The sequence below is a fragment of the Etheostoma spectabile genome, chromosome 2 (assembly GCF_008692095.1).
Source record: "Etheostoma spectabile isolate EspeVRDwgs_2016 chromosome 2, UIUC_Espe_1.0, whole genome shotgun sequence".
NCBI classification, from domain to species: domain Eukaryota; kingdom Metazoa; phylum Chordata; class Actinopteri; order Perciformes; family Percidae; genus Etheostoma; species Etheostoma spectabile.
This window is the reverse complement of record NC_045734.1, coordinates 13,879,186-13,891,347: the sequence shown is the minus strand read 5'-3', so window position 1 is coordinate 13,891,347 and position 12,162 is coordinate 13,879,186. Positions and strand designations below refer to the sequence as shown.

General features: G+C 40.9%; 1 protein-coding gene across 1 annotated transcript in view; it reads left to right on the top strand.

Annotated features, from left to right (window-relative positions):
• The window catches only part of apbb2b (amyloid beta (A4) precursor protein-binding, family B, member 2b), a 46,831-nt gene that overhangs the window by 18,468 nt on the left and 16,201 nt on the right, over positions 1-12,162 (top strand). Inside the window, 5 exon segments of the mRNA XM_032531341.1 lie at positions 1,450-2,493; positions 9,134-9,378; positions 10,153-10,284; positions 10,791-10,862; positions 11,802-11,852. Coding sequence (XP_032387232.1) covers positions 1,470-2,493; positions 9,134-9,378; positions 10,153-10,284; positions 10,791-10,862; positions 11,802-11,852 — 1,524 coding nt within the window. The 5' untranslated portion in view covers positions 1,450-1,469.

The following is a 12,162-nucleotide window of genomic DNA, read 5'->3' as shown; positions in this document are numbered from 1 at the left end:
ACACACACACACACACACACACACACACACTACATACTCTTACCTCTTCACGCTGAGTGGTTCAGTATCCCTGCTCTGCAGTGGTGTCTCTCAGGGATGTAAAAGATAAGCCTGGCAGTAGTCTGTATGTTTTCATCATCAACAAATCACATAAAAAAGACCAAAACCAACCATGCCTCCGTCTATCTCTCAGTACGTTCCCTACCCTGTCTGTGGTTCTCCTAAAACAGCTGGGCACTGTAGTTTTTAGCAATCATTACTAAACCAGTAGTAAATATTGTGTTTGTTGTTGGGCTATTTTCAGCTGCAGATTTCGTGGGTAAGTTTTTACAGAACCAGGAAGGAAACACTACTATCTACTGCATCAGGCTTTGGGCTATACAGGCAATACTTGTTAGTAGTTGTTAGTTGTTTCAAGTCTTTTTATTGGGATTTGTTGACAATGAGAAATCGACAGAATATCACCAGACCTTGTAAAGAGTTTTGAATTCATTTAGTAGACTTGAGTTGACCTCTTTCTGATTAAAGCTCTGTTATGATTAATTACAGTTCTATAATTTTGCATACCAAACTACAAGAAAGAGCCCCAGGTTGTATCATTGTTTATCTACTATTGTAGCATTTTTTATTGAATATTAAATGGCAAACCTTGTATATTTTCCATGCTTGGATATATTTCTTCCTTAGGCTTTTTTTCACCTTTAATGAGTGTAAGCTTGCATATCTGTTCTGTAATTTGTCCTGCAGTTGGCCAATAATGAATATTTGCACAGTCTTATGCAGTTTATAATAATTTTATTTATAAAAATCTGTTTATAGTGCATTTGATGCCATAGCAGTTCTTCTACAGTTGTGATTGGTTTAAGGAAATACAAACAAGCCAGATTGCTTATTCCCCTATCCCAGAATAGATAGGCGGTATAACCAGACCGTACTCTAGCGCTAACACAGCGCTGTGGAGATACATAATATTACATTACATTACATTACCTTACATGTCCTTTAGCTGACGCTTTTATCCAAAGCGACTTACAATTGCTATATATGTCAGAGGCCTCACACCTCTGGAGCAAGGGGTCTCCCATACCAAAGGCATATTTCATATTCACTGCGCCATCACCACCCAGATAGTGATAGAAAGAGATAGGTCTGGCAATGTAAGACTAAACTTCACGTAATATTTATATTTTAATGTGAATATGGTCTGTTCTCTTTTACATTGTTTACTTTTTCTGCAAGAATGTTATTTGTTTATTGGAACCATGTCCTAAAACACAGAATCTGTCTTTTGCATTACTATGTAAGGATAACTGTTATAATGCAAATTGCAGTAGAAAGTAATGAGACACTCTTCCTGAAAGCTACTGTCTACAGTATATTGTATTTATGTCAACGCACATTGGAATTTACATGTATTAACTTCCTGATTCTCATCTCTTCCTCTTTCAGGTGATCTGTCTCGTGCCACAATGATGTCAGTAGATATGACCAATCGTAATGGCCCCGCTGCCACGCCTCCCACCTCACTCAGCCTTCGCTCCTCACACAACCAGCTGCTGAGCAGTGATGTCATCAAGCAGGGCTCCGCCACGCCGCCAAAATGTCGTAAAAAATATGCACTTACCAGTATCCAGGCTGCCATGGGCCTCGGAGAAGCAGCACCGTCATCATCATCATCATCACCATCACCACCACCACCATCATCCCCATCACATTCGATAACACCCAACAATCCCAAATTAGCCAAGAACGGAATGAACCAGCTTCGTAAAGCCGGTCAAGATCACAACAAAAACACAGCCAGCCCTGACTTGACGGACCTGTTGTCCGAAAATACTGCAGAAGACGTTAATGTCAACACAACTGAATTGGATGACAGTCAAACTCTCACCAATAATGACAGAGAGGATGATGTCATTGAGGTAGACGTTGAACTGCACTCGGACACTAACACTGGCGCAGAGCCAGAGCAGATAACAGAATCGGATATAGACTGTAACATAAACACGACTGTGGAACTCAATGTGAACGACAACACAACAGTTTTGAGCTTTGAATTGAACATTGAGGCAGAGGAGAGTGATGACATCAGCATTCTGTCTGAGAAGGAAATTATGTCAAAGATACAAATTGAGGAAGATGGAGATGAGGTGGTAGTAGAGGAGCATGAAGACGAAGAGAATAAGCCTTTACTGATGATAAAAAGTGAGTCTCCTTTGACGAACCTCCACTCCACCTTCAAGCTCCTCAAATCAGGCAAGGACTCCCCGGTGCCTCCGCCTCCTTCCCCACCTAAGCAGCCCAGTCCAGAGGACACACCCCTGCTCTCAGTGGCCTCCCGCTCTTCCTCCTCCTCTCCAGAGACGAAGAAGGACAGAAGGACTGGGGCAAAGACAGACTGTGCTTTAAACCGCATTCAGAATCTGAACCCTAGTGACGAAGAGTTGAGTTGGACCACACTGTCCCAGGAGAGCAACTCCCCAGAAGAGACAGGTACACACATTAACACACACAAGCAAAACATCCTGCAATAAGTAAACTTCACAGCCACTGACATTTATACTGGTGTGTGTGTGTGTGGTGTTGTGTGTGTGTGTGTGGTGTGTTGTGTGTGTGTGGTGTGTGGTGTGTGTGTGTGGTGTGTGTGTGTGTGTGTGTGTGTGGTGTGTGGGTGTGTGTGGTGTGTGTGTGTGTGTGTGTGGTGTGTGTGTGTGTGTGTGTGTGTGTGTGTGGTGTGTGTGTGTGTGTGGTGTGTGTGTGTGTGTGTGTGTGTGTGTGGTGTGTGTGTGTGTGTGTGTGTGTGTGGTTGGTGTGTGTGTGTGTGTGGCTCAGTGTCAGCTATTCTGGTGTGTTTGGTGTTTCTTCTCCGTGTGTATGTAGTGGTTTCACTGTCCTTTCTGCTGATGACATGTTTCCATTTTGGCATCCAAGTATGTGTGTTTTCCAAACTCTGACATCGCTGGAATAGACTAACAAACACTCCAGCCTCCTGTAAATCTCCCAGAATCCCTCTGGGACGGAAGAGCCTTTGTAACTTCAGGGGTGATTAGCAGGCTAGATCAGTAGAGAGAGAAAGAATCTGCACAAGGAGAAGCTGAAGTTAGGAACGTTGGGATTTTGCCTTAAAACGTTAATTGATGTCAAAATAGCTGATAGCTTTGATCATCTATCCGTTAGGCATCTGTTCTATCTATTCTGAGACACAAATCTGCTTTAACTTAATTAAATCGTTTTTATTTTTTATGTATTTAATTTATGTATATATATATATACATATATAAATAAAAATATACATACACACTAGGCAGAAGGTCTGTTTAAGGTTATACTTACCATTTTGAATTATTACGTATATATATATATATATATATATATATATATATATATATATAACTATATATATATATATACATACACACACACACACACACACACACACACACACACACACACACTATGCAGAAGGTCTGTTTAAGTCATTGCATTTCTTTGTCGGCATGTAAAAATCTGGATGTTCAGTTAAATTGGTGGTGCGTTCCAGTTAAACTGAGAAGTCTGAATTTCTAAGTTTTTAGTCAGAACTGTGTCTCATTAAATCAGCAGTATACACAGTATTTTTCATTTCTCTCTGTGGACATGTTGCTATGGTGTTTGCATGCTCAAAATACCACAAGGTGGGTTGTTATCAACTTTTCTGGCTATGGCTTATGGCTAGAAACCCCCTACGGTCAACTCGGGTGTGTCGTCATGAATGATGCCAGAATCATGGATGGTTCTGACTTCCAACTGCCGAACTAAATGGAACGCAGCATTAAACTCATCCATCTCCACTGGAGCAGCAGCCCCTGACCTCTGAGCTATAGCCAAGCTGTAAACCATCCTCTCAATCTGTAAGAGTTACAGTGTTCTGAGCTGTTGAGCCTCCTCGCTGCTTTTTTCTCCCAGAATGCTTCTCTTCTAGCTCTGTGATGACTCACTGTCCCTTTTCAATCTAAGGCTCTGAACATCTTTGCATTACATTTCTCTGCCAATAGTATTCTGATCAGCTTGTCCAGAATTTACTTTCCATGTGTTCTATGTCCTTATTTCCTCGTCTTGGTCTAAAATGCCAATCCAAAGTCATAATTCTCTTATGGGATAGAGACGTGAATGAGAATTCACATATTGTTGGATTTAGACGTATTGATCCATGATTCTGGCATCATTCATGATGAATTTATCAATATTGATAACACATAGTCACCCATACTAGCTGTGCCTGCCTGTCTGCCTCTCTCGCTCTCTCATATTGACAAAGCCGTATTGTTTTCCCAGGTGTGTGTCAGATTCCTCTGTGGATGTTGCGGATTAGAGGGCCAATACGACACTGCTTTCACACAGAGAAGACAAAACACACACACACACACACACACACACACACCCACACACAAGTGAGTTGAGGAAGGTCATTTAAAGAGGTCTTTTGCATTCTCACACAACATGCATTGTAACACTTGCAAGTAAACATGAGTTGAATGTGTATAAGAGTATGGTAAGCCCTTTGAGTGCAGTTCACCATAGATATAGATTGGATATTGTTCTATATCTATGAGTACAGCAACATGTGGGATTCAGTGTTTTCAGATGTTGAGCTACTTCTTTCTCTTTATCTCTGTCTGTCACCCGCTTACCCAACAATCTTCCCACCCTAAGTAAATCAGGGTCCTCTTCATAGCTGTTTTTTCTCCCTTCATCAGCCCCACTCTATGTCTCCCTTCCTCTCTGCTCCTCCTTCTTGCACCTCTACTGCATATGATACTGAATGAACGATGATCTGGGGGTTGCCAGGACAACCAAGAGAGGCTAAAGGCAAGATGGAAAAGTGGGGGAAAGTGATAAACATCGATATTTGAGAAAAAAGGAGTGTGCCAGATTTTAAGTGTCTTTCCACATGCCTGTGTATATGTTTGTCTTAGGGCAGGAAAGGGAGGGCAGGCTTATTTGAACTGTTAATGTTGTTGATGCTCCAGATAGAGTGAGGAAAGACAACAAGAGCAAACAGACCTCAGCTGCAGGGGATACACAACCTAGCATTCAATCTCTTTCTTTTCTCCCTGTCTTCTGTCTCTGTTTCTACATAATTTCTCCCAGCTTTTCTGCCTCCCCTTCTCTTGCAGTGTCCCACGCTCTCTCTGTCTCTCTCTCTCTCTCTCTTGCTCTCTTTTTGTTACTGTCTGGGGTTCTCCGTTTGATAACAGCACTGGGTTTTGCTGTATGAGAGGCAGCTAGCTAACTATGATGCTGGGGAAAGACTACATGCTGGCCATTGTGATTGTCAATTATGAGGGTAGGTGCATCGGTTGGAAGTCGGCTGGAAACAACAGTGTGGGTGTTAGAGTTTGGTGCGTGTGTGTGTGTGTGTGTGTGTGTGTGTGTGTGTGTGTGTGTGTGTGTGTGGTGTGTGTGTGTGTGTACACGCATGAGTATATTGCGTGTCTCTGAACACAGGTATGAAGTTTGTCTCTCTAATGATATAATCCTCTAATTCTCTGCCACGGGAGTCTGTGGTCGTGGCATGCTGTATTTGGGGTGAATGCGTGTATCAGTCTGGTCATGGGGGGCTGCGTGCGTGCGTGGCGTGCGTGCGTGCGTGCGTGCGTGCGTGCGTGCGTGCGTGCGTGCGTGCGTGCTGGGTGTGTGTATATTTTGTTTGACAGAGAGAACATGTGTGTTTTGCTCCAGAAGCTCACTGCTCTCCCCTCCCCCCTCTGCTCATCTCTGCTCTAGCATGGAGCTGCATGCTAACTCAGGCTATTGTAGGCCAACTGCTACGTAGCTGTGCTGTGGCACATTACCATGAACTGCATAGGTGCACGCCAGTTCCTAGCCTCAGTGTTAGCATACTTAAGCTTTTCCTTCTAATTCCACGCTTGCCAAGGTGCTTGCAGATGTTGACACTGATGATAACTTTAAGCCATGAAATACCACCAATCTCGCTGTCTCTTTCTCGCTGTCTCTCTCTCTCTTTCTCTCTCTCTCTTCCGAATCCCCATATTTTTTGCTCTGACCCATTTTTGCTCATAAATGACATCAACTCCCAGAAGGCACTGCTTCACAGCTTCTTGCTCTAATGTCTTAAGCCCCAAGGGATGTCTGCTTTGTGCTGTGTGTGTGTGTGTGTGTGTGTGTGTGTGTGTGTGTGTGTGTGTGTGTGTGTGTGTGTGTGTGTGTGTGTGTGTGTGTGTGTGTGGTGTGTGTGTGTGTGTGTGTGTGTGTGTGTGTGTGTGTGTGTGTGTGGTGGTGTGTGTGTGTGTGTGTGTGTGTGTGTGTGTGTGTGTGTGTGTGTGTGTGTGTGTGTGCGTGCCTAGCTTTTTGAGTAATGTATTTTCCATTAAATAAACCTAAGCCTTAATAAATGTGTGTGTGTGTCTGTGTGTGTTTGAATTCCAACTCAATCTGGACCAATCCAGTCGGCAAAATGACATATGGCCTGCTGTCGTGGCGACAGGCCCTTGGGCTGTTTTTCATCAACATGGTCAGCAGTTCAAGAACTCTTCGTGCAAAAACACAACTACACAAAAAACACCCACAGACACACACAACACCAAGTGATCAGACCCCCAGAGCTTATATCACCTTTTATGAGTTGCTACACCACCTAATTTAGTTTTGTATCATCTTTACTACCTATGCCACTACATCAACTTCACACATACAAAAATGGCATTATAGTGTGTGTGCTTCTGCCGGCTTGACTGTCAGGAAACTGCATCTTGCAGATGACATGACAGTACAAGAGTAAGAGAAGAAACAGTGATATAAGTAATCTATGTCTTTTCAAGGTAATTGCTGTATTTCCCTGACATTTGATCACTGTCAAATACATTATGGTAACAGCCATATGCTCCATATGCTGTTTAGAGGCCAAACCAATAAAGAATTTTTGTAAGGCTGATACCGATACAAATATTTGTATACAAAAAAAATCCAGAAACTCATAACCAAACATGAACAGATTTCCCTAACATTAATTATTTGTAGTTATGTAGTAAGTTCTCACTAGAATAATATGATAACAATTTGTTTAATTTTCAGAGGCACATCAACATTTATTAAAGTTATTATAAATAAAATATATAAAATACAAATTTAAGATGTGAAACTTAAAATTCCTCGAACAAAAACACACCAAAAAAAATCAGTGTTGACAACAGGGATTTTGTAGAGTGCCCTCTGGTCGACAAAACTAGACCAAATCGACCATCCGTTATTATTATTATTTTTTTAAATATTCATGATCTGAATAATTTATTTGTCATTATAAATGATTCCGATGAACTAATACAAAATGGTTTTATCAATATTTTTATCGACCATTATAAATGCTGATACCGATGGTTGGGAAATGCCGAATATCAGCCCGCCGATATATCGGTCCTGGTTCTAATGCTGTTGAGTTCTGCTAGGGAAGGGACGTTTTTAAATTTTATGTGAAACCATACTTACGGAGCCTGTACGTTTAAATTAATATGATCGTGTTTTTCTGTTTTTTGAATTACAAGAAGTGCTCTGTGCTTTTTAGGCCAAAGTTTACAGTCTGTGCAGGTATTTATGATGCATTTTCCTTTCCTTTTCCTTTTGTAACAGGAATGGTGTAGCTAGTGGGGAGAGCTAGCAGTTAATTGGTTAGCTCAAGAGTCGACAGTCAGCTGAACGGTTATTCTACACTGATACTTTATTCTACAGCATCAACCATACAATGCCAGGTCTCCACAGCACTATATTTACTTATCATACATGAGCAGTATACATATAACATAACCCGCACCATACAACTCATGAAATCTCTATTGATTTGTGTCATTCCGAGGAGAGAAAACTGCAGCCAGTGCAGTTAGAATTCTGTAGTCTGAGTTATGTAACATTTTGTTTATAAAGTCAATGGTTGATTCCACATGTATATAGTAAGCTAATATGAAAAAAAAATACAATGGGTGAGCATTTCATCACCCACACTGCTAAAAGTTAAGCTTCACTTTGTCAGTAGCCTTGCAATCAATGGCAATATTAACTTTAAAATGTACAGCCTGAATTATTGGAAGTGAATGAGTTAATTTAAAATATTAATTTAAAGGTCCCATGGCATGAAAATTTCACTTTATGAGTTTTTTTAACGTTTTTATGAGTTCTTTTGAGAAAATGAAAGCTCAGATGGGACGATCTGGAACCTTGCTCCTTATGAGGTCATAAGGGGCAAAGTTAACACCCCTTTCTCTGCTTTGCCCACTCAGAGAATTTGGTCCACCCATGAGAGAGAGACATCATGGCTTTCAAATGAGCAAAGAGCCAGTTGGTCAAGGCCACACCCTGGCCTGCACCTTGCCCCCCCCCCCCTTTCATCCTCAAAAGCTACAGACTCAAAAATGGCACATACTAAGGACAGCTCATTGTGGCTCTAGTGGCTGTAATTCTGCACCAAGGCTGCATTTTGGAAAAGATAATTCAGATATGGTATTAGGGGACCACTAAGGTCTTTACAAAACAAAAAAAGAGACATCATTTTGATATTGGGTTCAGAAAAGAAGCTAGTGCAGTTATAATGGCCAGAGAAGAATAATAAATCTTCATTTTTGTTGGGTTGAATAAACCCAAATCTATTTAAATTCTGCTACGGGCTATCTCATTGAGACTGCATCTGATGTCTGTTGAACTGTTCTAAATGTGAGAGGAATGCTTGTGCCTGTGTGTTTTTGTGTATACTTGGGAGTTGTTTTTTGCCTGTGTGATATGTTTCATTTTAAAATGTAGGTATGTTGCACAAATACAACAGTGCTTAACAGATTTTACTCAGTTGTTGTCTGATGAAAGACATGGCTTGTCACATGACAGCTGCAGCAGATGCTTGTAATCCCGGTCAGCTGGTGATATCATTCAGTATAAGTATCTTGGAGGATTGGAGGACTTTCATTTAACAGAGGCCAATTTGATAATATGGAAGTAAAAAACTATATTGTTTGTCTGTGTGCAGTCATAAATGTGTCTTTTATTGTGCATTTGTAAGTAAGGTATACAAGAGGTCTGTCATTTTAATCAATTAACACTTTTCCTGGTTTATCTATTAACCATTCTAATATTTGTGTTGTTTTTTCACCAGATATCTGGAGTGAGCAGTCATTCCAGACAGACCCTGACCTGCCTCCTGGATGGAAGAAGATCACGGACATGGCCGGGATCTACTACTGGCACATTCCTACAGGTACCACCCAGTGGGAGAGGCCTGCCACTCACCCAGCACCCCCTGAACAGACAGAGTCACAGGCTCTGGGCGAACACACAGTCTCCACTCAACGTAAACACTCCCTGGGTTCACTCAGCCCCTCATCCACTCCTGACCATGAGGTGAGAAACAAAACAACACACTGACACACATGCACATTTGAGGTCTGACATAAATTTTGCATTTTTTTTTTGTTGCTGTAATTGTCAATTACATCTGCAATCGTTCTGTGTAATTATGATCGCCCAAGATGTTTTTGAGTGATGGCATAAAGTTACTATGGCAGTGCTTGGGGCTCAAAATGTTGTGGGAGTACAGTCTGAAGACAACCCATCCACAATGTATAGGGGTGAGGAGTAACAATGGGAAATAATGAAGTCACAGATTTAAATTAACACAATAATAATTATGTCAAACTTACATATGCTGTACGATCTAAATGAAAGGCATATATGACAAACTAAGATTGTCACATGACTGCGATGCATTAAATTTGAAAATGAAATCCTCATTATTAGTCTAGATTGTGTTTTTAGAACTGTTAGTCATTATGATCAGCATTATTACAATTGGAATTACCATGCTTGTAAAAATGAAAATGTTTCATTTGAAGCATCTGACGAGCATGAATCAACAAAATCGTACACAGCAGAAAATTAATATGAAAGTGAGTGTAGTAAGATGTGGATATTTTACACTTATTATTGTGGCTGTGTGGATATTGTACACTCTGTTGCCATCTTATTAAGTACACCTTGATCAAACTAATGTGGTCTAATGCAACAGTCCCACAGTAACTCAAATCTTTTCAATCGTGTGTGTCTGTGTGTGTCTGTGTGTGTCTGTGTGTGTGTGTGTGTGTGTGTGTGTTTGTGTGTGTGCGCACATGTATGTAGTCGTGCCAAGCGGAGGTCTTCTTTAGGGGGTCGACTCGTTCGGGCAGCACAACCTCTGACAGCTCAGTGGAGCCTCTCCCCACTCACGAGCCCACCCTCACCACATGTGGATTTGTCAACAGTTGCTACTTTGTGAGTAACCAACAAAAGTATTTTCTGCTTTTTGGTACAGTCTGTGGTATTCTGCAAATGTAAGAATTCAGTTTAAGCCTCCATATGGTGATTTTAGACAGGGCAATTTATCTGTCTGATCAGTTTTTTTGTATTCCTGATTGAGATTAGTGGAAGATTGGCAGAAATATGCAACAAGACAGCCTGGGTAAAAAGAAAGGACCATCAATACTGCAGTCTAGCAGCAGAATACAGGCATACAAGAACACTAAGTCAATCAATCAGTCAATCATGCAGAATGATGGAAGGATACGGAGAGAGGAAAGAAGATTAAAAGAGAGGACCATGGTGTAGATAAAATATTGATTGAGTGAGAATGGACTGATGTTGACAGATAGATGTGCCAGAATGAGATTCTGGCACATCTGTCTGGAGTGACTGACCTGCACTACTCAACTATTAGCCAGTGACACAAGAGCCAAAATATCCAACAGACTAACACGGTGGATGTCACTTTCTCTCCTTAGCCTCGTTCTGCATCTCTACAGGGGATGCCTGATCCAGAGTGTCTCTCTCAGCATCTTGAAGATGAGGACAAGGTAGGATACGTTCTGTTCCTTTCTGTTCTGTTACCAACCATCCTTCTGGTTCTCTTTTGGCTCAATAGCCAAAAGTTTTACTTAATATCTTTTTGTGTGTGTGTGTGTGTGTGTGTCACAGATAGACAAAAATGATACCTACAGCATATGTACGTATGTGTGTACATTACAGTATATATGTAAATCTATTTGTATCATGTACAGTGCAGTCACTAAGTATTTGGACAGTGGCATGTTTTCATTTGGTTTGGCTAGGTACTCAAGCGCACACAGGAGCCAAAAAAAGACTTATAACCTCACAATAGTTTGTTTGCATTCATGGACAAAGACAATTTTTTGTGTAATAATATTGTTTGCAACATTCCAAACACTGAGACTAAAGTGCTAAACGTTTATAACGTCAAACTAAGCCCCATCACGTTTATCCTTAAAACTTATTTTAAAAATATTTTGATATTTTTTCTTTACTGGTACTTCTTTTTTAGTGGCTTTTATTATGTTGGTTGTAGTTTTGTATAATTTGTTTTTGTTAACCTGGCACGTAACTGGATTGGAATTTGTTGTCAAAATGAAGGAGGATTGTCAGATTCATGTCAGACCCAGAAAACAGTGTCACTTTCCAAATGACTGTACTCTATGTCTGTATTGTTTATATTCTACTATTCAAGAATTAATAGATTCTCAGTATCTGAGATGGCGCTGTGACTGTTCAATAGGAGCAAGAAACATTTGAGAAAACATTTTGATTGACAGCTTTTCATTTAAGAAATGTTTTGCTGGGTCGCTCCTTATTGCAACAGGCACGCGGCGTGGGGTGAACTAGTTGGCTAACAGCCTTCTTCTGTCCTTCTTCCCTTGCTCCCCTTCTACTTTTGACCCCAATCTTTGCCCTACCACTATGTGTGTATGTGTGTGTTTGTGTTTTAACGCTGTATGTAGAAACAGGTGTGGAGTGTTTTTGGCGGAAAAATTGATAGTGAAGTGTGGAAGGCAAGTATAATGCACTCAACGTCAATGAGCCTTGTTCTCGGTCTATCCTCACACACTGTTTGAGTGTGTGCCCTTATGCAATATGTGCTAGAAATTCACCGCCTGCGCAAAAGCATGTGTGGCTGATGCTTCAACATATATGTAACTGCACCAACCATGGCATTTTGTCACCTGATATGTAAAACATATGTTATATGGCTGCAGCAAAAAACACTCAAAAGGTTGTTTCTTTCTTTACTTATGTGGCTAAAAATGTTGTCATCTTTCCTTCCTGCTGGCACAGATTTGAATGTGGGTGCACACACACACA